At 43.1% G+C, this 26,636-nt stretch overlaps 1 protein-coding gene across 1 annotated transcript in view; it reads right to left on the bottom strand.

Annotated features, from left to right (window-relative positions):
- Window positions 1–26,636, bottom strand: part of abcc8 (ATP-binding cassette, sub-family C (CFTR/MRP), member 8) — a 75,380-nt gene that overhangs the window by 45,452 nt on the left and 3,292 nt on the right. The window contains exons 3-8 of the mRNA XM_076271460.1: window positions 26,004–26,125; window positions 24,089–24,255; window positions 17,994–18,236; window positions 14,911–15,099; window positions 2,734–2,898; window positions 2,305–2,460 (exon numbers count right to left, since the gene is read on the bottom strand). Coding sequence (XP_076127575.1) covers window positions 2,305–2,460; window positions 2,734–2,898; window positions 14,911–15,099; window positions 17,994–18,236; window positions 24,089–24,255; window positions 26,004–26,125 — 1,042 coding nt within the window. The remainder of the gene's footprint in view (window positions 1–2,304; window positions 2,461–2,733; window positions 2,899–14,910; window positions 15,100–17,993; window positions 18,237–24,088; window positions 24,256–26,003; window positions 26,126–26,636) is intronic.

Raw genomic sequence — 26,636 nt, 5'->3', positions numbered from 1 at the left:
ACCATTACTTGGGTGCTTTGAAAGGCGCTATGTAACAAATAAAACATATTATTATTATTATTATTATTATTATTATTAATATTATTAACATGGAGAATGGAGTCTACTGTACTGTATATGACATTGCCAATGCATGCCTGGAACATCTGGTACTGCACTATGTAACGCGTCTACTTTTATCTACAGTCAAAACTAAAGCAATGGGTGTGGATACCTCAGCTATAGAGCTTAATACTTTTTACTGAATTGTCTGTGATTGACATAATCAATAATTCAGTGCAAAGCTTGGATTCCTTTCCAAAATTGAAGTCAGTGGACCTCGGCCATACCAAGTTACACTGCCATTTGAGTCCCTCTAGTCTGCATACAGACCATGTATCTGGCACTGAATGAGACACTTCGAACAAGTCTCTCCAAAAGTTGGCTCCTTGGAAAATCGGAAAAAGCTCTCCAGACTAACTTTAGCCCCTCTCCCAGCACAAAGCCTGATCTGCATCCAAGACTGATGCGGACGGATCTGTCACCGGAGGAGACACCTCAACTGTCTCATTAGCAAAGAACCAGCGTCTCCTGAGCACCTCGGCTTAGCCAAGCCTGCATCAGAACTGGCTAATGGAGGCAGTGGGGAAAAGCACTGGCTTTAGCAGTCGATCTCAATTAACTGCTGACCTAACACACTTAATCATAACAAACAGTTTGTAGAGTTCTCCACAGAGATCCTCCCAACATCTACTTAAAACATTCAAGAAACAAATGAGTCCATTATCTTACAAATGAAGGATGAAGGATCACTCTCCCCATAGCTGTATTTTAGTCTGGCTGAGGGGATTTAGGGCTTTACAATGCAGTAAGTGGGTGAGGGAACGTGACAGGTGGGGATAAACGAGAGGAGGGAAATGGCAGGAGAAAAATGGGAGAAACAAAGAGACAACACGCTGGGAAAAACAAAAGGGGTCACTTATTAATTCAAGACAGAGCTATGACTCCCTGAATGCAAAACACGTTACAAAGGTGATATTTCAACCTTGAAAAGCATTTTCATCTCAGGAGGAGAAATGCTTTTTTTTAACTACAGTGAGATTTTAGATTAGCAGTTATTTTTACATTGGTCCAGACTAACTTCAATTTGAACCTAGAATGGCTTATGTCTGGAAACTGCTCCTGCTGCCAAGCGGAGTTGTGCCTGCCCTGGCACCATCTCATCAAAATGATCTGTGTGTACAGTGATTCAGCAAAACAGATATGAGATGAAATGAGAGAGATAAAAACAGAGGAAACGGAAACCTGAAAAGCCTTTATACGGATGCAGCCTGTGAGTTATGATAGGATTGAAAAGGTTACACGATTAATATTAGCCCCTTTGATGAGCATCTGCTATGCTGGCCTTCCATCAACAGACTCTTTTCTTCGGTGATCCCTCTTTGGTGGAATGATTTATCAACTGTTCTAGCTATTCTAGCGATAGTTGTGGGGTGTTCAAAAAGCATATAACGACTCATCTGTTTACCTTGTATTTATCTAATTCATTTTATACACATCTAATTAATTAATTTAAGTTCTGGTTTGTATATGTTTATGATAATTGTTATTATTCTGTTAAATATATTACTAAATTTTGTTTGTATCATCATTTAGGATATGGCTACTTTAAACTGTTAATTTAATGTTAATTTAATGTTTATTTATGTCACTGTAAGTCACTTTGGACAAACGTGTCTACTAAGAACCATAAATATAAACATAAACAAAGGGGGTTGAATAAATCAATACCAAGAATAATTACCACTGCTCTGTTTACATAGCACCATATCAACAGTTGGGTTGCACAGGTTAATGTATACATCTGGTACAAAAGATAACAACCTCTATTCTGCAAAGAGCAGAAGAGGAGGAATGATCCAATAGAAAGGATTAGAGTTGAGTGTGTATCGGTAATCATTAAGAATGTCTGGATGAAGGGGAACAGCAATCTATACTATCAGCTACAAACTGGTCAACTTATCATAGAGACATAAATGGAAAGACATACTGTACATGCTATCCTATTGAACTGAACAACTGACAGTAGCAGATAGCAGTGGCAGTATACAGTATTGAACTGCAAACAGCAGAAAAGAAATAGATGGACAACAAAGTTGACCAATAAGGTCAAAGCTGTGTAACATCTATGCGTTTGCTAATCAATGCTGCTTGTTTTTCCAACAAACAATTGCTCAGGTGTTCACCAGGCCAATGGGTCAAGATGATACTGGCCATAAGAACTGAAAATGAACCTCACGAGAAGTATTTGATTGGCTGGCTTACTTGAACTGGCATGGCCCACAGGTTTGGACACAAGAAGAAGAACCACATGAGCTGATTGATGTCGATGGCAACCAGGTTGCATATCTGGCCCACGGTCATCTCGCCCATCGACAAGTTTGATGTGCAGAGACGCATAATCTTGTTGTAGACCTTCATCTAGTTTGGACAACAAAAAATAGTCCGTTTTTAAATGCAGCTGTAGAAAAACTTTAGGTACACATACATCTGACTATACTGTAGGTATATACAGTACATCATAATCAAGTGCATGTCTAACTTTTGTTCTAGAGTTGGATAAAATGAGGACAAATTCCTGCACATATTAATCTGGACTCGGACACTGTTTCCATGTTTCAGTTCCTGTCTAACTGTATTTAGTGACGCCATCTTTTGAGTGGTCTGGCTGAACTAAATGTTCCCCATTGGTACCTGTATGGCCCCTCTCAGGTTGATGCCGTTCTCGATGGCCACGTAGTAGGAGGCCTGGAGGAAGGTCCTCTGCAGGAGCAGCGCGGAGAACAGGAGCACAGTGAGCACGTAGGCGTTGGCCAGGAACTCCCGCGATGAGATGAAGTAAACCCCCAGCAGCTTCACCTGACCAACACAGTGACCCACGCATCAGCACTCAAGCAAACACAACCTTCAAACTGAGGAAAACCCATGGGGATTGCACATAATACACACATACTGTACACACACTCACACTTGCATGCACATACACACACACACACGCACACACACACACAGGGCAACGTTGTCCTAGTCTCCATCCATCTTACCCTTACATCAGTGGTTCTCAAACTTTATCTTTCATTCCCCACTTTGATCAAGGGGGCATTTTCGAGCCCCACCTGTCCCTCATCGCTCTACGAAAGTGGTAGGTCAAGCTTAAAAAAGGTCAAATTTATTGAAATAATGACAAGTTCTAAATATATCCTTTTCAGCAGAGTTAAAATCAGCTGGTGATGCAGATATAATAATAAACAATTACATAATGTGCCATTGTAAATTAAACACACATATTACTGTTTTCCAGCAACATTAGAAAGCACAGGCCAATATTTTACAGCATTGTACAATATATTCAATGAAATACTAATGTTCTGCATTAAATGGATCCATAATCCAGTACACACACTGCTGGTTGGGAAATATTTTTGAAATAAACTTTGCAGGGATGTGATGTAGGCCTACTGTTCAATACATGGGATTGAAGGAGAAATTTTGGATTACTAAAATTTTTTTATATTCTGTATATGCTTTCTATACATTCAATACTGTGCATCAACTTTGCTTTGTCTGTCATTTGCTCTTTCCATGTCATGATTTTCTAATAAAGGTCATGCGACCCCCTTTGTCACGAGTTAAGGGTATTCTGCCTGAGGCAGTAATATTAGGAATATCCCGACAGGAACTAGACTATGGCAAGAGAATGCTGAAGGATGTATATGTATTGTATTGACCAATTATCTACTTACTTGGAGTAGCCACATGACTTGCGTATGGTGCATGGATCACATGCTATGTCCAAGAAGTGTATATGTATTGTTGTATTTCTGCATGTATGAGGATTTTTGGAAAAGACCATTGTACTCATGTGATTTGTATTACCAATGTAATTAACATGTATAAGATGGGGCTTCGCCCTAGAGAACTTTGAGTAGTGTTACTGGAACATGATGTTGCTAGTGACCTGCTCCCGATATCGTGAATAAACCTGCAGTGGTTCCTCACACCTGAGTGTTGCCTGGATATTTTTGACCACATTTTGGTGGCAGCGGTGGGATACCTAACTCCGAGACGCGGCGGTGAAACCTGGAAGGCTTAGGACCCGAAAAGGCCTTACGGGAGATCTATTTTTGATTTTGGGACAATACCGTGGAAAAAAGGCAACAACGCCCGCGGGACCCATCCTTGCCTAAAGGGAGTCATCCTGTGTCTCGGATACGGTATTACCATATTGTGGTCACAGGCACCTAGGTGGTGAGTGGGAAGCGATTTTTTTCTACCGCTTTGTAGTTAAGAATTGGCTTGTGTGCCGGGGTGCCACCGAAGCAATCTGCTCTACTTGTAGGAAGGTAGAAAGGTTGGCTTGTGAGCACAGCCGAAGAGCAATCGATAAAGGATCTGCTAAGAGAAGCAATCGGTAGGATTGGCTTAAAGCGCTTGATACGGGGATTGGATTGGTTGAGAACCTTGCTATTGTACTCTGATAGTTTGCTCTGTTTTAGGCGTGAGGTAATTTGGCTAATAAAAATATATTAAAGGGACACTGCTATGGGGACTAGTAATAGTAAAACTGTTAAATTGCCCAAAGGTATACATAATTATGGATGTTTAAAAAATATGGATAAGAAATATGGACCTGAATGTGTAGATGAATGTTTATTGAATAAGTGGAGTAGATGGACTGAAGGAAAATTTCCTTTAGATGGTACGTTGAGTTTTGGAAAGGTTAACTGAATGTAGGGCTAAGATGGAAAGGAAGGCTAGGCCTTTTAAGTATGATTTGTTTGATAAGTGGGAAAAGAGAAGCGAGGGAAAGAGAGGAGAAGAGAAAAGTTATGGAACAGAAAGAGCAGGGCCAGAGAGAGAGAGAGAAGGTTTGTGCGGAGCTATGGACATTTCAACTGAAGTCTATGTGCAGACGAGTGAACCTGACCTCCAGCCCTTATAGTCCGTAAATCTCCACCACCATTCCCTTCAGCACCCCCTACACCACAGCTGGCTTTGGCTGTTCCTGCCCCTAAGCCCCTGCAAGTATTCACCTACTGAAGATTGGACTAAAATGGCTATTTCTCAGCTTACAACAGACTGCTAGAGAATTCTTGGGAAGAGTGGCTTCAGCAGTTAACAAACTTTGTGGAGTAAGGAGAACAGGATTTAGGTGGACTGAAAGAAACGGTTGCTGGAATTGTGGAGACGTAGAACACATAGCGAGATATTGTCCGAAACAGGGTGATTGGAGACAAGACGGGGATAAATCACCACAACGACGCCCTCAGGGTCCGGTCTGGACACAGAATGGAAATTCTGAATAGGACAGGGAGGACTCTGAACAGGGGACTCCGGGACCCCTCACCAACACTTCTGTATCACCCTATGAACTTTATCCACAACTGACTTTGAATGCTGCCACACAACCTAAGCTAACTCTTTCTCTGAATGGTAATGATGTATCTTTTTTAGTTGATACAGGAGCGGATGTTAGCACACTTGGAAGGAAAGATAGTTGTAAGTTTTTAACATTAAAAAGCAATAGAGTTATATATGTAACAGGAGCTTCAGGCCAATCAGTGGCAGAACCAGTTTCTACCCCTTTAGTGGTTCAATATGAACATCAGACAGTAGAACATTCTTTTCTCCTGAGCAGTGTTTGCCCTGAAAATTTACTAGGCCGAGATCTAATGTGTAAATTAAATCTTACACTTTTTCTTTCTCCTGAAGGAGTAGGTCTAGAAGGGCCCATTTATCTGTATTGTCAGAAAGTTAACCCCACAAAGATAGGATATGAGTGTAAAGACATTAGTTTAGCATTAAAATCTCCGATCTCGGTTCTAGAAAAGACAGAAACCCCTGAGCAATTTCAGTGTACAATCGCATGTTTTCAAGGCTCTCCAGATCAGCTGTATGTGAAAGAGTGGTCCAGATAGGAAATAGTATTGAGACTATTGATGTAGCCGGCGTATTGACCTCTAAAATCTACTCTGCAGTAGTAGTAGACCTGTCTCCAGGTCTGAAATATTTGTTTGCAAACCCAAATTCTTATCCACATGTTGCTTTGGTGAAAGCCCAAGATAATTGGATTGATTTAGGGCCGTTTGTGAAAGCGTGTGTTAATGCTAAAGATTGGACAGGAGTCCAAGAAACCCTAAATTTGTTTTATTAGCCATCACAAGATGCATGCAAGATGCATAGTGTTCTTTGAAAGTTACTCCTGTGCAGAAAGAGCTCTCTGCATGTTTAATACCCTCATTAACCCAACCCAATAAATGGAGGGTTCTCTCTTTAAAAGAGAAAGCAGATCTGTTAGCCGCTGTTCCAGATAATCTCTGGGCAGCTGATAGTTATGACTTTGGGACTCTATCTACTGCTCAACCATTAAAAATATGCGCAAAAACATTGCATTACCCGTCGAAGTTACCCGTTAAGAAGTCTGATGGCACTTGGAGATTTGTGCAAGATTTAAGACTTGTTAACGACGCTATTCACCCGAGGCATCCTATTGTGCCAAATCCTTGCACAATTCTCTCTAGTCTGCCATCCACTGCGAAGTTTTATTCTGTAATTGATATTAAAAATGCGTTTTTTACGATAAGAGTACATCCTGCCTCTCAATTTTGGTTTGCCTTCACCTTTAAAGGTCAAAGGTATACTTGGAGTTGTTTGCCTATGGGATACACAGAATCACCTTCAGTGTTTAATGAGGCATTAGTGGCCTGTCTGACACAATTTACTCCACTGGCAGGAAGTACTGTTATTTCTTATGTTGATGATGTTTTATTAGGAAGTCCATCAAAAGAATCATGCCTGATTGACACAGTGGCATTGCTGAAATACCTGGCCAGGGTGGGACTTAAAGTCTCTTAAAGAAAAGTTGCAACTCTGCCAAGAGCAAGTTAAGTACTTGGGTCATATACTTACTCCTGGCTGCAGGGCCCTGGATGCGTCACGCATCACTGCAATTACTGGCTGTCCGAGACCCAGGACAAAGCAGCAATTGTTAAGCTTCTTAGGAATGATTGGTTATTGTCGTGTTTGGATTTTAGACTTCTCGGAGAAGGCACAAACTCTCCGAACGTGCGCAAATGCTTGTAAGAGTTTGACTGACATTGTAAATTGGACTGACGACTGTGAGACTGCTTTTGTGATATTGAAACAAGCTTTAGCTTCAGCTCCAGCTTTGGGACCTACCGCCGAAGATGGCGAAAGCCATGATTGCTGTGATGTCATAACAATTTGTACTAAACCTCGTCCTGATATATCTGAGGAACCCCTTACTAACCCTGACTTTGTCAATGGTTCCTCATTACGCTTGGAATCTGGAGTGGTAGGGAGTGGCTACGCTGTGGTGAATCAATTTGAAGTGGTTGAATCTTACTCGCTCCCTCCAATTTTTTCTGCCCAATCTGCTGAGTTGATAGGACTCTTTTGAGCTTGTGTGTTGGCAGCTGGAAAATCTCTTTGCATATACACTGATAGTCGTTATTGCTGGGGAATTGTTCAGGACCATGGAGCAATATGGAAAGAAAGAGGCTTTCTTACGGCTACTGGTAAACCTGTACAACATAAAGAGTTCATTGTATTGTTGCTGGAGGCAATTCAGCTTCCTTCTGCTTTAGCAGTGGTTAAGTGTGCAGTGCATATTAGAGGCGCTGATGAGGTCAGCCTTGGGAATGAGAGGGCTGACTCGGCTGCTAAAAGTGCCGCGAAGGGGGGAGTTGAGAGGAGGATACCACCACAGTTTTTAAGACTTTCGAACAAAACACAATTGTTTTTGAATTTGAATTTGCATATACCAGATATAGTGACATCAGGTCAAGCTTTAAAAGAAGCACAAAAATCGGCAGATACAAAAGAAAAAAGAAAATGGAAAAATTGTAAAAAGAATAATGATGATTTGTGGCTACATACTCCAACAGGCAAGCCTGTTTTACCAAAATCATGTTTTCATATAGTTGATAAAGTCACTCATGCTTTAGATCATGCGAGTGCAACAGCTATGGTAAAAACAATAGAACAACTTTATTTTGCACCAGGATTCACCACCGCGGCAGCTGCTTACTGTGATAGGTGCATTACCTGTCTAAAACATAACACCGCACCCACAGTGAGAACCCAAGGAGGGCATCACCCACCACCATCAGACCCGTTTGAATATATTATAATGGATTTTATTCAATTGATCAATTAACAAAATGCAAAAGTTATGAATATTGCCTTGTAATTGTAGATATGTTTTCAAAATGGCCAGAATGTTAATGGAATGTTGAAAGATAAACTGACTAAAATAATGGGATGGAATTGGTTGACTGCTCTACCTTTGGTTCTCCTCTACCTCAGAGGCCGTGCATCAAGATCAAAAGGGTTAAGCCCATTTGAGATTTTGACTGCCCGTCCCATGCCAATTCCAGGTTTACCTAATCCTAACCTCATGTAGTTGGTACCTTGTCTGGTTACATGCGAGAACTGATTGCTGCTCTATCTTTTGTTTCTTAACAGGTGGTGTTGGCTTTGCCTCAAAGTTTTCTGGATACATACCCAGTGCTTGTTAAGGACTTTCGAAGAAAACGCTGGAATGAAGAACGGTGGCGCGGACCGTATCAAGTTCTGTTGTCTACACCAGTGAGAATTGCGGAAAGAGACTCTTGGATTCATCTGTCACACTGCAGAGTGGTGAAAGAACCGGAACATTATCTCAACGGATTGTGACTTTATGCTTGAGGTTGACCAGTGGAGGTTTTGGCAAACTTCGCCAGTAGGCCTTTGGATATATTTTCCATCGGGGATAAGGGAAGTGTTGCAAGATCCTGCTGTTTTAACCTGCATTACAACTAGAAAGTATTGGACTGCAAATGAAGAGAAGTATACTCTGATTGTTACACATTTTACTAAGTAAAGTGTGAAGTCCTTTGAGGGTAGGGAAATCAATTAGTGTGGTACACCAGTGTCTATTTAAATTAGTGGATTCAACCATCCATCATCCAAATCAATGGTGGATATTAAAAGTAGAAACAAGATATCAGTATACACTAAACTAGCACTGTTTTATTTCCAGTTTAGCTAGATATTTAATCATCGCTGGACAGTGACCTGGGGAGGGCCTAAAAACCCAAGCCAGCTCTGCTGTTGAAGATAGAATAGTCTTTGTTGTTTTGTAACTGGGAGTAGAGTGGGGCTAGTGTTGCTATTCTGTGTGTTCTTACTGATTATGCCCACTTCTCCAGAGGAGGAGATCTGTGGTTCTAATAAAGCCTGTGAAGTGGCTTTCCAAGCTAGAACAACTGTAGCAGGGACGAATGAGACCTGCTGGGTGTGCCAAGAAAAGTCTTTTCAAATGCGTGTTTTTCCCTACAGGACTTCTGATGATTCTGCATGCTCTGCATCTCGACTGTGTACTAGTAAAGATTGCCTTAACATAGTAGGTGTGACAGGGATAGAACAATTTTTAGGTGGTTCGTCCTTGAATATTATGTTAACATTAATGGATTCTGTTTGGATAAATAAAACTGGACAAAAGATTTGATAGAATGATATTAAATTGTGAAATGAGTTTTACCCTGATATGATGACCCGGAAATGTTTTTGGAAAATGTTATTTGAAATTGGATTTTTCTTTTTTATTTCTCTTTGATTACTAAAATTTTTTTGTGGCCTTAAGCCCCAAAGGGGGGAAATGAAGGAGAAATTACAGCCTTTTGGTCAGCTCCCATCTCCTCGCAAAGTGCGGAGAATAGACGCGCTTTTAAGGGCCGGGTCTTGATGAAATTCACCACTCTCACAACCTCGTTCAAAATCTCATTCAGGTTGGGACTAACTAAGCTGCCTTGACACAAGTGCTTCCCTATGAATAACACAGTGCGTCCATTGCGCATCGGGTGCTACCTGGGCCTAGGCTACAGATAAAAAAATAAATTAAAAAAACTCCTTGATCCTTCATCAATCAATGGGCCGTCATTAAATGTTAAACACACACACACACACACACACACACACACACACACACACACACACACACACACAGTGTACAGTACAGTGTGACCTTGCCAAGCACACTGCTGCCCCGATTGAAAATGCAGAGGAGGAGGCTGCTAAAGGTGACAGCGGATCAAGGACACCCTGTGTCCAGACTTCCTGATGTGCTGACTCCCGTTTAATCAGTACCTAGAGCCATCCTCTCTCCTTGTTATTCCCACTGTGCATTACACATCACGCCAACCATGATTTCCAATTGGCGTCATAGCAACACAATTGACAAGGTGGCTTTTGAGGATGTGTCCTTAGGGTGAGCAATCACAGTGCAGCCTGATTGAAGGATTCCTGCAAAATGAAGAGGAGGTATCTGCTGGAACGATAATAGCCTCGGAAGCTGGGCTAATTTCCTTGTTACCATCATATTAATTTCATTAGTTTATATCATATTTCCTCAGTCCATATCATACTGATTTCATCAGTCTACACATAAAAAAAACGCAAAAGGAAGTCTGACCTCTAGACTTGCATGAGGTTTCCTTAGCAACAGTCTCCTTGCTTTGAAAATGATAGATAGACTTCAGCAGGAACAAGATGGATATCAGAGACCTTGTTTTTATCATATATGGTGCACGTGTGTCAAGATTTATGAAACACAGATTCTACAAAATCACGTGGCCCCTACAAAATGTGCCCATGTGACAGAGCAGGCTAGTAATATTGAGAGCCTAACCATCTATGGTAGAACAAAGCGATGCCCCATCTGGAGTCTCTCTCTCTCTCTCTCTGTCTCTTTTCCTCTCTCTCTCTCTCTCTCTCTCTCTCTATTTCACACCTTATCTATCTTCTCTGCGGGTAGAGGGCTGGCAGATCATAAATAAATCCCATTCTAAATTATTTATTAGTGCTCTGATATTCATCAAGTTCATTCAACTCTCATTCCTTGAGGATCCTTTCTGGACCTCATACCATTACCAGCTTATTAAAGATGCAGAACAACTTCATATTCGTCTGAAAATGCAATGGGAAAATTTGCTAACAAAAGAAATGCAATTAATTTGCACATTCTTATCTAATTGCCAAATACAGTTGTGTATAAAATACAGCGCTGTGCCATCCATAAAAAAACGAATGGTCTGAGAGAATTATGCCAAAAGACTAGCTACAGTGATAATGACGGAAAAGCACCATGAAATAACACATATGTGAAGTCTATGTCCATGCATATTGTAAGAACATACTAGCAATAGGAGATAAGGACATACTAGAAATCGTAAGTAGTAAGGACATACTAGAAATCTAGACGGACCCTAGTGGCAGCAAATGTAATTTGCAGCCAGGGTAGTCTAGCAACTCTCCATTGGCTTGCGAGCTGGAAAAATTAAACTTCGATCAGGCCAATCACATTGTGTATAGAGAGTCGGCGACGGTTCCGTGTGAATTCCCTGCTACTTGAAAACAAAGAAGATGGATGCTGTTGCTGATGAACAGCGGTCTTTGAATCATGACTCGAGTTAAGCTTTTTTTAAATTGGCAAAAGTTTGATTAACTAGTCAACTAGCTTCGCTGGTGGGAAAATGCATGGGACTCATGAGTTGTATCGCTATCCTATTGCATGCAGAGGAAATTTGAAAGACAACCATTTATCCCGCCTCTCGGATTGAAGAATGCCAATGGATAGTTCCCAGACCCTACATCTTGATATGGGTATGTCTCGTCAGCCTAAGGACACACTGTAAATGCAGTCAAATCATTAAGCGTCTGGTGCCACAAAATATCTGTTTGTGTCTGACTGGAGAGGATCTGTATGGTAAGGCCATGAGTTGTTTTGTTCTTCAGTAATGGAGGTCTGTGTGGTGCGTGAGCAGCTCCAAGATGGCGCCGCGAATGGCTGCCTCGGTACTTCGCTCTCTAGTACTTTGTTTGTTTTTGTGTGTTTATTATGTTTTCTGCAATATTTCACCAGTAACTTTTACAAGGGAAGAACTCTTCATAAACTGTAAGCCCCTCTATTCTCTGCGGGAATTCTCTACATTGTCTACATTTCGCCACAAGCCTGCGTAGTAGACGCGCTACAACAGCTAGCTGACCAGATAACAGACATTCAGAAAAAACACCCGGACTCTCTCGCCATTATTGTTGGGGATTTTAACAGCGCCAATCTCAATCAGGAACTCCCCAAATACAAACAGCATATCAAGATTCCCACCAGGGACAAAAACACATTGGACCACTCTTACACAGTTTTAAAAGATGCTTATCGTGCCGTTTCCCGGGCAGCTCTAGGACTCTCAGACCACTGTCTGCTTCACCTCATCCCAACTTACAGGCAGAAACACTTCTTAACCTGTGGCAAAGACTGTACAGAAATGGACAAGGGAATCAAAGCTGGAGCTGCAGGCTTGCTTTGACTGCACCAACTGGAACATTTTTGAAGCTGCAGCTACAGATCTCAATGACCTCACTGACCTCACTGATACTGTAACATCCTATATCAGTTTTTGCAAGGACATCTGTGTGCAAACTAAGACCTTCCACACATACAATAACAGCAAACCTTGGTTCACTTCTAATCTTAGGAAGCTACGCCAAGCCAAAGAGGAGGCCTACAGGAGTGGGGACCGGGACCTGTATAAGCAGGCCAGGAACAAGCTGACGAAGGAGGTCAGGGTAGCTAAAAGAAGCTACTGTACAGTGAGAAGCTAAAAAACAGTTTCTCAGCCACCGACCCTGCAACTGCTGTATTTATTCGGTAACACTTTACTTGACGGGTGAGTTCAAAACACATTCATAGCAGCTGTCATAAACTGCACATAAAGCATTCATGACTGTTTCATAAGACATGACTCAACATTCATACCAAACCTTTCATGAATGTGGAGAACAGAACGACGACAACTTGTCAAAATAAAAGTCCTACAATCTCAAAACAACATTGCCTTTTTCGTTCTAAACCTCTTACCTGATCACGTCACATCTGATTCAATGGGCTACTCCAGTGCCAAAGCAACAGAACATGGTCAAGCAAATCATGTCCAACCGTTCCAAGTTACACAAATATGGGTCAGCTGAATGTAGGCTAGTTCACCTCCCAGTGTTAAACTCAGTGATTACGAATACTTCACAACTTGTATAGTAAAGTGACATTCAATGTAGACTTCATAAGATATTCATGAAATATTTACAAAGGCTGGAGAGATTAAATTAATGGTATCCAGGTTACACAAATTCGATGTTGGACTTTTATTTTGACAAGTTGTCGTCGTTCTGTCTTCCACATTCATGAAAGGTTTGGTATGAATGTTGAGTCATGTCTCATGAAACAGTCATGAATGCTTTATGTCCAGTTTATGACAGCAGCTATGAATGTGTTATGAACTCACCCGTCAAGTAAAGTGTTACCATTTATTATTATACGTACATAGCCATATTTTACTGCCCTTCATTCTATTCTTACTGTTCTGTTTTTATTATTTTATTCTTTTTATGTTTTTTAATTTTTTTATTCTTATATGTTAAGTGAGTGTTGTACTTTGAGAGCAAAGATTAACCGGAGTCAAATTCCTTGTTTGTTAACTTTATGCACTCACTCACTCACTGCACTCTCAGTCAGACACTAGATCATAGCCTCTCTGGGGGGCACCTAGCGCCTGATATTTGAGGTTAAGACAGCAGGGCACCGGCCACATAAATCTTTGATGAGTCGGCCTGCCAACAGACGTCGCACCAGCACTGATATGAACACCGCTGCACTGACCACCGGAGATGGAATATGACCAGCAGCGCAATGCCCTAAAACCAACAAGGAATTCTGAGTCATACCTTCTCTCCTAGCACTACTAACAACTGGACATGTTTAATCTAGCACTTACCACTTGACTACCCCCCTTCTCCATTCTATGCACGTACTGTAGCCTAGTACTTATTGCTGCACTAACATGTCCTTGTGGCACTGTACCTTAATCGTTTCCCTTTTTTGTAAGTCACTTTGGATAAAAGCGTTAGCTAGATGTAAATGTACGGTTCTATAATTGTGATGTGTAGTGAAGGGAGAGTTGAACCATCCAGGTTTAAAACAAAATCAATAAATAAATAAAAAATTAAACAAACTAATGACCCAGGGCCATTGGTAAGAGACAGATAATGATAATGATAACAGTATTAAAATGACAGTAAAGGCCCTATCTTACACCCGGCAGAATGTGGAGCCAAGCATGACGAAAAGGCTTGTTCCTGTCTTACATTCAGTGATGCATTTTTCACCATGCACTCCAGTTGAGAATGAAAATGGTGAATTAAAAAAATAGGTATGGTCAGGCGTATTATCATAAATAACTAAGTGTAAAGCTGTTTTGTCGTTGCCTATGAGACCACAGTGAAGTTTCCGTTTGGATGAGTTCAAATAATAGGCGAGTGCAGACACATGTAGGCTATACTCTGCTAGTCCCACACACATTTTAGTTAAGCAACGTTTAGTGGAATCCTCGTGTTGTATACACGGTCTCATGCTAGCAGATTCCTTCAGATGTGCTGACTACTAAAATACTAACGCGCTGTTTGATGTTGCGCTTCTTGCTCTAAAAGGAAATGACAGATGTCACTCTCATTTGATGTTTTGTCCAAAACACACCCATTACTGATTAAGAAACATAAGAACAACCCTTTTGAACAATGCGTCTGGCGAACTTATTACACCGTCCAGGTAGTGATTTTGGACTGGCCACACTCTAAACATATTTAAACCATCAGCTTCAGACCGCACGTTTCAGATCATTAAAATAGAGCCCTAAGAGTGTATACTCAACTGCAGTGACAGCACTCATCTCAGACATTCATCACTGGCTGAACAAATAGAGATCAAAGACGTTTTATATAACGTTGCAATTAGTTCCAAAAACAGCTGCGCTCTCTCACCGGTGGCTGAATGGTGCGGTTCTCCTTGCTGATGTGGTGCACGATCCCGGAGATGCAGAGCGGGCCGGCGAAGCCCAGCAGGTCAGCCATGAAGCGGTAGGAGATGCTGAGGATCAGCGGCCTCCCATAGGCCTTTCGCAGGGCCTTCCAGATCAACTGGGGTCCTTGGGGTTGGCTGTCCTGAGGCCTCTGGAGGAGGGGGGGAGGAAGAGGAGGATAGGAAGGGAAGAGATGAAGAGGGAAAGAGAGATAACAAGGGGGAGGTAGAGAGAGGGGAGAGGACGAGGTGGATGGGGAGGGAGAGGGGAGAAAGACAGTGAGGAAGATGAAGAACAAGAGGGAGAGGAAGATGACAAGTGGGAGGCAGAGAGAGGAAGGTGTGGTGAATGACAAAGGAAGAGAAAAGAACAAATGAGACAAGAGGGAGGACGAGAGGGCAGGATTTGGAAAGGAGAGGAATGTGATAATCATAAAAGAAAAACATAAACTCTCACACAGAATATTTTATTTTCTTCTAGTACTGGTATGTTATGTGAAACACACACTATTAGTGTGCGATGATTATTCTATTATGAACATAAATCACAATAATTCTAATGATAAATCTCAGTTTCATTGTGTCCGTGTCCGTGAAGAGGCTAAAACAAGCTTTTTTAATATCCACTGGATTTCTAAGTAATTCATTTTTGTCATAAGCTATATTTTGTTTGGTTTGTGTTCATGACAATAACACATATATTGTATTTTTTGTCATATTACTCAGGCAATAGGCACAATATATATGTATTCACTCAGAATATGTATGCATGTCTTAAAGGGATATTCCACCATTTGGGGAAATACACTCATTTTCCACCTCCCCTTGAGTTAAACAATTGTTGAGTTTTACCTTTCCCCAGTTCATCCAGCCATTCTCTGAGTCTGACAGTAACACTTTTAGCTCCAGCCCATTGAATCAGATTAGACCGTTAGCTTATAGGAGAGATTCAATGAGCTGGAGCTAAAAGTGCTACTGTCAGACTCAGAGAACGGCTGGATGAACTGAGGAAAGGTAAAACTCAATTGTTTAATTGGGGAGGTGGAAAATGAGTGTATTTCCCCAAATGGTGAAGTATCGCTTTAATGCAAAAGCAAAAACTCAATTTACATATTTCTCCACCATACACGTCACAGCACCACTTGAATAATGCAACTCTGAAGAGTTCGTGTTGACCTGGAAAGAACTGTACTTTTTGACAGACAATTCTGCCAAAAAAAAAAACATGAAAAATAGACTGCATTTTATTCTCTCTCGTACAGAATACTGCAATTGCCTAAAGCTGTTGAACATCCTGCCTCCCCATCCAACACAAAGTCCCCATATCCGGCCTCCCACCAGTCGCCCCCAACAGCGCGCCCGAGCGCGTCCCTGCTAAAGCTCAGCCTCCCTCCAGCCGCTGATCAAACCATTTGTTTTCATTTGAAGCAGGACGTGTCGTCCGAGCCGGAGTCTGAGCGCTGTGAACTCCTGGAGGAGCAGACGTCCGGCGCAGACGTGACTGCTCGCATCGTCTGGAAACATCCTGACGTGTGAGCCGTGACGCACCCCGCGGGCGGCTTAGTGCGTCCGGAGCGTCCGTTTACCTGGAGTTCAAAGAGGGGGCCCCCGGGTGACGCTCCACTCCGGAGGGGCCTCGCACTCCGTCTTCCTTCACTCGCTCTCGTTCCCATGGAGTTCCTTCACCCTTCTGGAGGTCAACGGGGTCCCCGCGTTCACAGTGGAAACGGGAACAGGGTCCCCACTCTCCGCAACCCAGAGAGAAAATAGAGGGGGTGGGGAGGGGGGGGGGGAGTGCGTGTTCACACTGTCCACGTAGCCATGGCTCACACCACAACAGTGGAAAACCCTGACCCTGACCCCACCCACTACTCCCCCCCCCCCCCACACACACACACACACACACACACACACACATTCAGATCTTCATCAAAGGTCTGCATGGTGGAGTGGGGAGGTTCGGGTGGTGGTGTGGGGTCATGGATGGCTAGGAAGTAGGGCGGTGTAACATGGAGGGGTGGACGTGCAGGGGAATTTCACATGGTTTGTTTGCTGTGGAAGGGCGCTCTTCCTGTGTTCATCCTTCGGGTTGGCTGACTCCGGGTCAGAACAGGTCAGTAGTAAAGAACAGTGCTTCAGGACGTCATTCAAAAGCCAAGGACCAGCGTGATGTTCATCTCTATGTCTCCCAAGGGATACAATAGCATTGACAAGAGGAGTAGATGAATGGGCATGATATAATAAGCTTAAAGCGATGGTTCGGAGTAATTTCACCCTAGGGTCCTTTGCACCATGACCCCGCGCCAAACACCCTCCCAGAATCTGTTTTCCCTTGGTCGAACCCTGGTCGAGTAGCCCTGTCAGAAACTAATGAGTTTCTGCAGGCGTAATGGAACCAACTTTTATCTCGTAAATTACCCCACTAATAATGCCCTGAATGGTACAAAACTTCTACAGTATGTTCTTTACTCATAAAACGAGGCATTGAAAAGTTTGTAAGTACACCAGGAGTTTATTTAAATAACACTTGCCTGATGGATGCTATTATCTGCTACTATACCGCTGCGTCAACGTTACTTCCGTGATTTGGGAAAAGCCCGTAAAACAAACAAAAAGGTTGCCAGTTCAATTTCATTCCACTGGTGGTATTGGGGAATTGATTGCTGCTAGATAGGTATTGATTGCTTAAGTAGTGTCTTGGGCAGTGTAGGCATATCTGTAATTTCCCTTGCAACTCCAGTCAGCTTACGCCAGAAACTAGCTAGTATGGTTAACTTGCTAAATCACCATATCACCAATCACTATATCACCATAAAACAAATATAGGAGCTGCGATTCATTACGGAATAATTTGTAAGCATGCCCTACTATTTCTTATAATAACACATATTAAATGTTTATCATGGCTATACAATGAACAGTGAGGCCTTTCCGGGCTATCAAGAGTATCAAATGCAGTTTTGTCCTTTCCCCCTGGACACGGACAATCTGTTGCATTAAGGTAAAAAACTTGCATAGGATGCCTTTAACAACAAACATGGCATACCCTCTGATCCTCGAAAACCTTGCGCAGCTTCAGGTAGTTGGTGATCGCTCGCATGGCGATGGGGAGCTTGCCGAGGACCTTGAGGTCAATGGGTCGCCGATGTGCGTTGGTGATGAAGGTGTTCATCCACCAATATGTGCTTTTGGACAGCAGGTTGACGAACGGCTGCAGGAATCGGACGCCCAGGTCTTGAAGGTCCTCTGGGGGCTTGACCTCTGGGGCTTGCTGGAAGCAGACGTATCGCTGCAACACAAGACCAATGCAGGATTTCAGTGCACATCACCTAACAAAGGAACATGATAATAATAATTATAACATTAACCACACTAGAGTAGCTTTAAAAATTATAGTGACATATGCACAGGCATTGAGAATACTATCACATACTGTACCTTACATACAAGCTTGCACATATATGTCAAGCTCTAAAACACACAAATAAATCATGGTAACATGCTGATACACATGTGTTGGTATATGTAATACACTAATTATGACACTGGTAGCACTTGGATTAAACTAGCTTAGATTCTTCTATACGATACAACTATTAGCCAGAAATCACATTACACTTCCATGCAGAAGACACATTAACACAGAGAATATTAATAGCTCAAACAGCAGGCAGTATAACAGTATGCAAACTCCAATATAGATGTAACAGAGATCATGTTATATCATAGTGTTATCATAGTGTTGTATCATATTACCACACAGGATGCACATAAGACTAGCAGCACTCACACTGTGCAGTAGACCAGAGAACCCAGACTGTAAGAGCACACAGAATCAAATATTTACACTGCAAACAGTGTATACATGCATAAACCCTTACACTTTGTCAGCACACAGACACACACATGCACACAGATACACATACATACAAATACAAATGCACACACATACATACATAGAGATATAGAGAGAGAGGGAGAGAGAGAGAAAGCAATACAAATACCACATTGCAAGTGTCCTGTATTTAGCTACAGTGCTAGGTGTTACAGCTACCAGCCATCCCAGCTCATAAAATCTTACAGTTTATTTTGAGTGTCCTTGGTGAACTTGTAGCTGTCCTCTGTAAATGTGACAGTGGCCTTTGCAGCAGAGCTGTGGAGAGCATGATTTACTTACACGCTGCATGTGTGAGCTTAAAATGCTGTTGACTCAAGGCTATTGCTAATCTACTAGGATCAAGGAACACTCACAAAGGGCAGCACTGCCCTTAGAGGTATGACTGGGTCAAAATGCAAGCAGTGCATAGGGTAAATATGTGGATTATATTCTATTTTATTTAAATAGAGACCCATATATCTAGGAAAGTGTACTTTGTTTGCCGATCAATTTTACGACCGAAAGTTGACACGAATCAGTCCATAGAGTATTTTGTTGATAGTGGGTGTCTTGGCTATTGAAGGTCGAAGGTCATTCACTCCATTTATTTGAAAGGTGAGGGCTTTTGTGTGTAATAGCATGACATTCAGCTCAGGGAAAATCAGAGAGGTGGACGTCAGCTCTTTCCTGGACCTACATTTAGTCCTGACCTGCATCACAGCCACTTACTAGAAATTGCTGATGACGTGCCTTCACACAGAAAGCTTTTTAAACACACTGCACCGAGAGGGTAAGGCCATGCATGTTTCAGAACATTCACATTATTTCACTCCTTAGTAGGTGCTGTACCACTTTAACATATGACAGACTCCTAGGTAGACAGCTTGCAGCTTTCAGAAAGAAGTAGGTTACATGCAGTGTCCGACTGATCAGCTGATTTCATTCCATGCATATGGGAACAGCCACTACATGGCCAGCTATTTATATACTGCTGAAAGAAACCCACTGCCTTGACTCACAGCTTGAGGTTTACCATTAGCAATAAACAGGTCTTAGCCTATGCGTAGTAGCTTGTTTGGACAGCAATAAATAACACTGCTTAAGTGGTGCCATTAAGAGAAGCTATTGCAATCGGTCTGTTAAAAGATAAACTAGATCTTTGGTGGGATCTATGAATAACTATGACTTAAAGAAGGCCTGAGAGTTATCTCATAGGAGCCCATGGATGTATTTCTAAGATGAAAACTGATAAAGAGGAAAAAATCTTCCAGGGAAATGTTTCTAGGAACTGAATGAGTATGTCACCATGTGGCCATGGGCCCTTATAAATGACATTGCCTAAATGCAATTCTGAGAAAGGGAATGCATAGAATCCTGAAGCGCAAAAATACAAACAGCTGGTGCCTGGAGCCCCTGGCATATATATATATATATGTGATAAAAAAAACCCCAGCCAACTCTACTTTTCTCTGAGCTCCATCACATTACCAGCATGACTTCACAGTTTGTGAAAGGAGAAAGCACCCTGCAACGAACCATACAGAAAGAAACCCCCTGGAGTCAGCTGGCAGTCTGCGTGCACCACCACTGCCAACCAAAGTGAACAACGTCATTATTATCTATCACCATAGCCGACATGATGATCAATACCATCATGATGATCAATACCATCATGATCATCACCGTATCTCTATAATGGTACCGCACACTGACAGTAGACTGGGGGTGATCATCACAACACAAGTAAAAGAAAAGCAGCACTTAGAGAGAGAAGATGGCCCTTGGTTCCTCCCTCTGATCTACTGTAAGACAACATCAGGCCAATAACTTGCATCCAATACGGACTGAATTGCTTTGTCTGAGGGGAGAAGCTGATGAGCTGATTCCATCAGCAGTAAAGGTGACGGAGGAGTTGTTGTGTTGGAGATGATGGAATGTGGAGGAGTTGTTGTGTTGGAGATGATGGGATGTGGAGGAGTTGTTGTGTTGGAGATGATGGAATGTGGAGGAGTTGTTGTGTTGGAGATGATGGAATGTGGAGGAGTTGTTGTGTTGGAGATGATGGAATGTGGAGGAGTTGTTGTGTTGGAGATGGGATGTGGAGGAGTTGTTGTGTTGGAGATGATGGAATGTGGAGGAGTTGTTGTGTTGGAGATGATGGGATGTGGAGGAGTTGTTGTGTTGGAGATGATGGAATGTGGAGGAGTTGTTGTGTTGGAGATGATGGAATGTGGAGGAGTTGTTGTGTTGGAGATGATGGGATGTGGAGGAGTTGTTGTGTTGGAGATGATGGGATGTGGAGGAGTTGTTGTGTTGGAGATGATGGAATGTGGAGGAGTTGTTGTGTAGGAGATGGGATGTGGAGGAGTTGTTGTGTTGGAGATGGGATGTGGAGGAGTTGTTGTGTTGGAGATGGGATGTGGAGGAGTTGTTGTGTTGGAGATGATGGGATGTGGAGGAGTTGTTGTGTTGGAGATGATGGAATGTGGAGGAGTTGTTGTGTTGGAGATGGGATGTGGAGGAGTTGTTGTGTTGGAGATGATGGGATGTGGAGGAGTTGTTGTGTTGGAGATGATGGGATGTGGAGGAGTTGTTGTGTTGGAGATGATGGGATGTGGAGGAGTTGTTGTGTTGGAGATGATGGAATGTGGAGGAGTTGTTGTGTTGGAGATGATGGGATGTGGAGGAGTTGTTGTGTTGGAGATGGGATGTGGAGGAGTTGTTGTGTTGGAGATGGGATGTGGAGGAGTTGTTGTGTTGGAGATGATGGGATGTGGAGGAGTTGTTGTGTTGGAGATGATGGAATGTGGAGGAGTTGTTGTGTTGGAGATGATGGGATGTGGAGGAGTTGTTGTGTTGGAGATGATGGGATGTGGAGGAGTTGTTGTGTTGGAGATGATGGGATGTGGAGGAGTTGTTGTGTTGGAGATGGGATGTGGAGGAGTTGTTGTGTTGGAGATGATGGGATGTGGAGGAGTTGTTGTGTTGGAGATGATGGGATGTGGAGGAGTTGTTGTGTTGGAGATGGGATGTGGAGGAGTTGTTGTGTTGGAGATGGGATGTGGAGGAGTTGTTGTGTTGGAGATGATGGGATGTGGAGGAGTTGTTGTGTTGGAGATGATGGGATGTGGAGGAGTTGTTGTGTTGGAGATGATGGGATGTGGAGGAGTTGTTGTGTTGGAGATGGGATGTGGAGGAGTTGTTGTGTTGGAGATGATGGGATGTGGAGGAGTTGTTGTGTTGGAGATGGGATGTGGAGGAGTTGTTGTGTTGGAGATGATGGAATGTGGAGGAGTTGTTGTGTTGGAGATGGGATGTGGAGGAGTTGTTGTGTTGGAGATGATGGGATGTGGAGGAGTTGTTGTGTTGGAGATGGGATGTGGAGGAGTTGTTGTGTTGGAGATGATGGGATGTGGAGTTCTACGCCCTGTCTCTGCCTCTCAGCAGAGATGCTCACGAGTCCAGTGAGAGATCACAGAGACGAGCGCTGGAGAGCCTCATCATGATGAACGCTTTGTCTGTGTGTGTGCGTGTCTGTGTGTGTGTGTGTGTGTGTGTGTGTGTGTGTGTGTGTCTGTGTGTGTCTGTGTCAGTGTGTGTGTGTGTGTGTGTGTGTGTGTGTGTGTGTCTGTGTCTGTGTCTGTGTGTGTGTGTGTGTGTGTGTGTGTGTGTGTGTGTGTGTGTGTGTGTGTGTGTGAGATGCACAAAGAGAGAGAGTGGAAGAGAGAGAGATGTGCAGAGAGTCTTTGTCTATGTGTGTGTGTGTGTGTGTGTGTGTGTGTGTGTGTGTGTGTGTGTTAGTGTGCGTGTGTGTGTTAGTGTGCGTGTGTATGTGTGTTAGTGTGTGTGTGTATGTGTGTTAGTGTGTGTGTGTGTGTGTGTGTGTGTGTGTGTTAGTGTGCGTGTGTGTGTTAGTGTGCGTGTGTATGTGTGTATGTGTGTTAGTGTGTGTGTGTGTGTGTGTGTGTGTGTGTGTGTGTGTCGGAGACAGGTAACTGGCTGTGATGGCTGTGATATACAGAAGGCCTACAAAACCCTTCAGTCACACACTGAAGGCTGTTTCCTCTGCCGTGCAGTCGTGCTGCGGATGTGAGTCATTAATGTCTTGTGTGAGTTAGCGCCGGCCTCTGTATGTGTTCTGTTGCTCCACAGTGCTAAGCTGAGCGATTTAATTTCTGCCTTCAATCTCCGGCTCTGTAAATAGAGTTCTCACTGGAGTTGTATGTCAGCGCCCAGAGGATGAATTGTTTTTTATGAATACTGGACTGGTGACAGGGATTAGACGAAGAGCACTGTCGAGTAGCTACTAAGGATGTCTCTTGACAGGGAACAAGTGGTCCTAAAGGAAATTAAAAAAAAAAACTGGAAGGGGAAAGCAAACAAAGCTTAGAGGATGATAGGACCAGTGTCCAGGATCTGTTGGTATGTATCTTACAGGATTAAAGGACCAGTGCCCAGGATCTGTTGCTATGTAGTTTACAGGATTAAAGGACCAGTGCCCAGGATCTGTTGGTATGTAGTTTACAGGATTAAAGGACCAGTGCCCAGGATCTGTTGGTATGTAGCTTACAGGATTAAAGGATCAGTGCCCAGGATCTGTTAGTATGTATCTTACAGGATTAAAGGATCAGTGCCCAGGATCTGTTAGTATGTAGCTTACAGGATTAAAGGACCAGTGCCCAAGATCTGTTGGTATGTAGTTTACAGGATTAAAGGACCAGTGCCCAGGATCTGTTGGTATGTATCTTACAGTGTTTACAGTGTTGGACTAGACCTTGTCTGTCTTTCTTCAGAAGCTGAAATGGCTAACACACACACACACACACACACACACACACACACACACACACACACACACTAACACACATACACACACACTAACACACACACACACACACACACACACACACTAACACACATACACACACACTAACACACACACGCACACTAACACACACACACACACACACACACACACACACACACACACACACACACACAGACACACACACACACACACTCACACACACACACACACACACACACACGCACACGCACACGCACACGCACACGCACACGCACACGCACACACACACACACATAGACAAAGACTCTCTGCACATCTCTCTCTCTCTTCCTCTCTGTCTCTCTGTGCATCACACACACACACACACGTGCGCGCACACACACACACACACACACACACACACACACACACACACACACACACACACACACACACACAGATAGCTTCAAGCTCTCACCCGCCCCAGGATAACGTTGCCCTCCACGGCGAGTAGCAGGCCGTAGAGCAGAGACAGCAGCCCCGTGATGCAGAAGCGCAGCTGCTTCATGCCCACCCCCTGCTCCGTGTACTTGGCAAACTTCAGCGTCTTGGTCACAAACGCCAACACCCAATACACCAGCAACACTAAGGGAAGCAAGGCCCAGACAAACGCCAGAGCATAAGCACAGCATGACACTACAACAACATTGCACTGCAGAAAATGCTTTAAATAACAAAGTGCTATCTTGTATTACAGATGAAAAATCAAATTGGTATTGTTATTAGTATAAAGAGACTTACCTTGCGCTTTCTCGTAAGATCGTTTTGACTAAATGTAATATGTAAGAGTTTGACTTATTTTAAGACGTCTTATCAAGACAAATTTGCACTGGCAGCCAACTTTGATTAAAACAAAGTCTGTGGACTATTTTCTGAGGACATTTATCGTGGGTGTTTATCATTTAGAAGCAGCTTGGTAAGAGTCTACATAATTACAGCCACACAATGAGAACTGCTTTGCACATCCACACAGAATTGGAAGGCAGATGGTGGGAAAAAACGCATTAGGTTGTGGGCACAGCTTCTTTAATCTCCGGGCTTTTTCCGCCTTCGGTCGCCGCGCCGAGTGATAAATCACGGCAGCGGTCCCCAGAGGCCGAGGGACTGGCCTGAACCAGTGCGAATATTGTCCTCGGAAACCCATGTGGAGTCCGCAGATGATGAGGGAAATGTCCACATCTCTAGTGGGAATGGCTACACAATGGCATACGTGGACCCAGAAACTAAAATGTGTGTGTGTGTGTGTGTGTGTGTGTGTGTGTTTGTATATGTGTTGTATGTTTATTTGGTGTTGGTGTATATCTAAATGTGTGTGTGTGTGTGTGTGTGTGTGTGTGTGTGTGTGTGTGTGTGTGTTTGTAGGTTTGTATGTGTGTGTTGTATGTTTATGTGGTGTTAGTGTATATCTAAATGTATGTGTGTGTGTGTATGTGGTGTGGGTGTATGTCTACATTTATATATGTGTGTGTTTGTGTGTGTGTGTGTGTGTGTGTGTGTGTGCACATGTGCACCGCCCTGTGTGTGTGTGTGTGTGTGTGTGGGGGGGGGGTCTGCCATCTCTCTTGAATGCCAATTGTAACCTGTGATTGTTGACCTAAGGTGAATACGATTACTGGTACATGACTCAGAGTGATGTGACATTTACAGCTGACACTGAAATATGTGTGAGCTAATGGCATATGAAACAGCCAGAAGAAAAGGGGCCATCTAAAGGGGTATCTATTTAAGTTTTAAAGATAATAATAATGGACTGTGTCTCTCAACAGGAATTGAGCAAAGCACAATTAATCACCATTAATATATCAACAGATATATTACATGTTTACTTTGTCTGAGTAGTTATTTCCCTTTCATCACCAAATGGCAGCCAGATAGCTAATATTTATCTTTAGGCCTTAAAGGCGGACCAACATTCTAATCTGTTCCCTGTTCAATTTTAAATATTATGTTGTTTTGTATTTATGTGTCGCTTTGAACAAAGGCGTCTGCCAAATCCATAACCATAACCATAACCAAAAGAATAAAGCTGCTATGCTATTATGCTATTCATGGGTTTGAATAACAGATAACACTAGCAGCCTCGCCCTAATAGGAAGAATACCCCATAATGTATATGACCTGCAGTTTATGTAATTACGCTAGCAATATGCCAGTGCCACTGCATGTGCTATTCAGACATCAACATCGCCACAAATGTGACTCTGACCCTTTTTTACCACCTACACCAAACATATGTTTCACAAGACGCATCACTGTGGGGGGAAAGCACAGCTAATTAACATGCAGTGACCTAAAATCCGTCATCATGGGGGGCGAGAGCGGACATACTGTACCTAGCAGGAGCTTGGGGAAGTTGGACGTCTCGATGTTGTGGTAGTACACTATAGAAGTGATGGCGGCCATGAAGCCCAGGGCCGCGGGCATGTAGAGGTGTAGGTGATGGGACTGCGTGAACCTGAGAGAGGAGGAGAGAGAGAGAGAGAGAGAGAGAGAGAGAGAGAATAATGGAGAGGTAGTTAAGAGAGAGAGAGAGCAGAAATAAAATAGACAGACAGGGTGGAGAAAAAATAAGAAGCGCATGAAAAAAGAGGAGATGAGAGATGGCCAGTAAAGGAGGAGAGAAAACGAGAAGTGGAGAGATTGGGAGAGAGAGAGGGAAAGAGGGGAGATGTGAGAGATTGGGAGAGAGAGAGGGAAAGGGGGGAGAGAGAGAGAGAGGTAAAGAGATAGAGAAAGAGGGGAGATGTGAGAAAGGAGATTACTGTAAAGCACAAAACACCAGACAAAATATAAAACGCAGGATCTGGTCCCAGACACATTTGGAACATGATGGAGTATCTTATCTGTCAGTCCACACTCCTTCACTGCTGGACAAGGCCCAGAATACAGTGGACAACCTGCCAAGATCCAAGTGAGCTGTGGGGCAGGGCTACAGACCAGCCAGCCTCGCCAATAAGAGCAATTTC

Source organism: Alosa pseudoharengus, unplaced genomic scaffold (assembly GCF_046254945.1).
Source record: "Alosa pseudoharengus isolate Yale_2024_CS ecotype anadromous, Long Island Sound unplaced genomic scaffold, YU_APseudo_1.1 YU_APseudo_1.1_scf_10, whole genome shotgun sequence".
NCBI classification, from domain to species: domain Eukaryota; kingdom Metazoa; phylum Chordata; class Actinopteri; order Clupeiformes; family Clupeidae; genus Alosa; species Alosa pseudoharengus.
The sequence above is the reverse complement of the archived record's forward strand: the minus strand, read 5'-3'. Positions and strand labels throughout refer to the sequence as shown.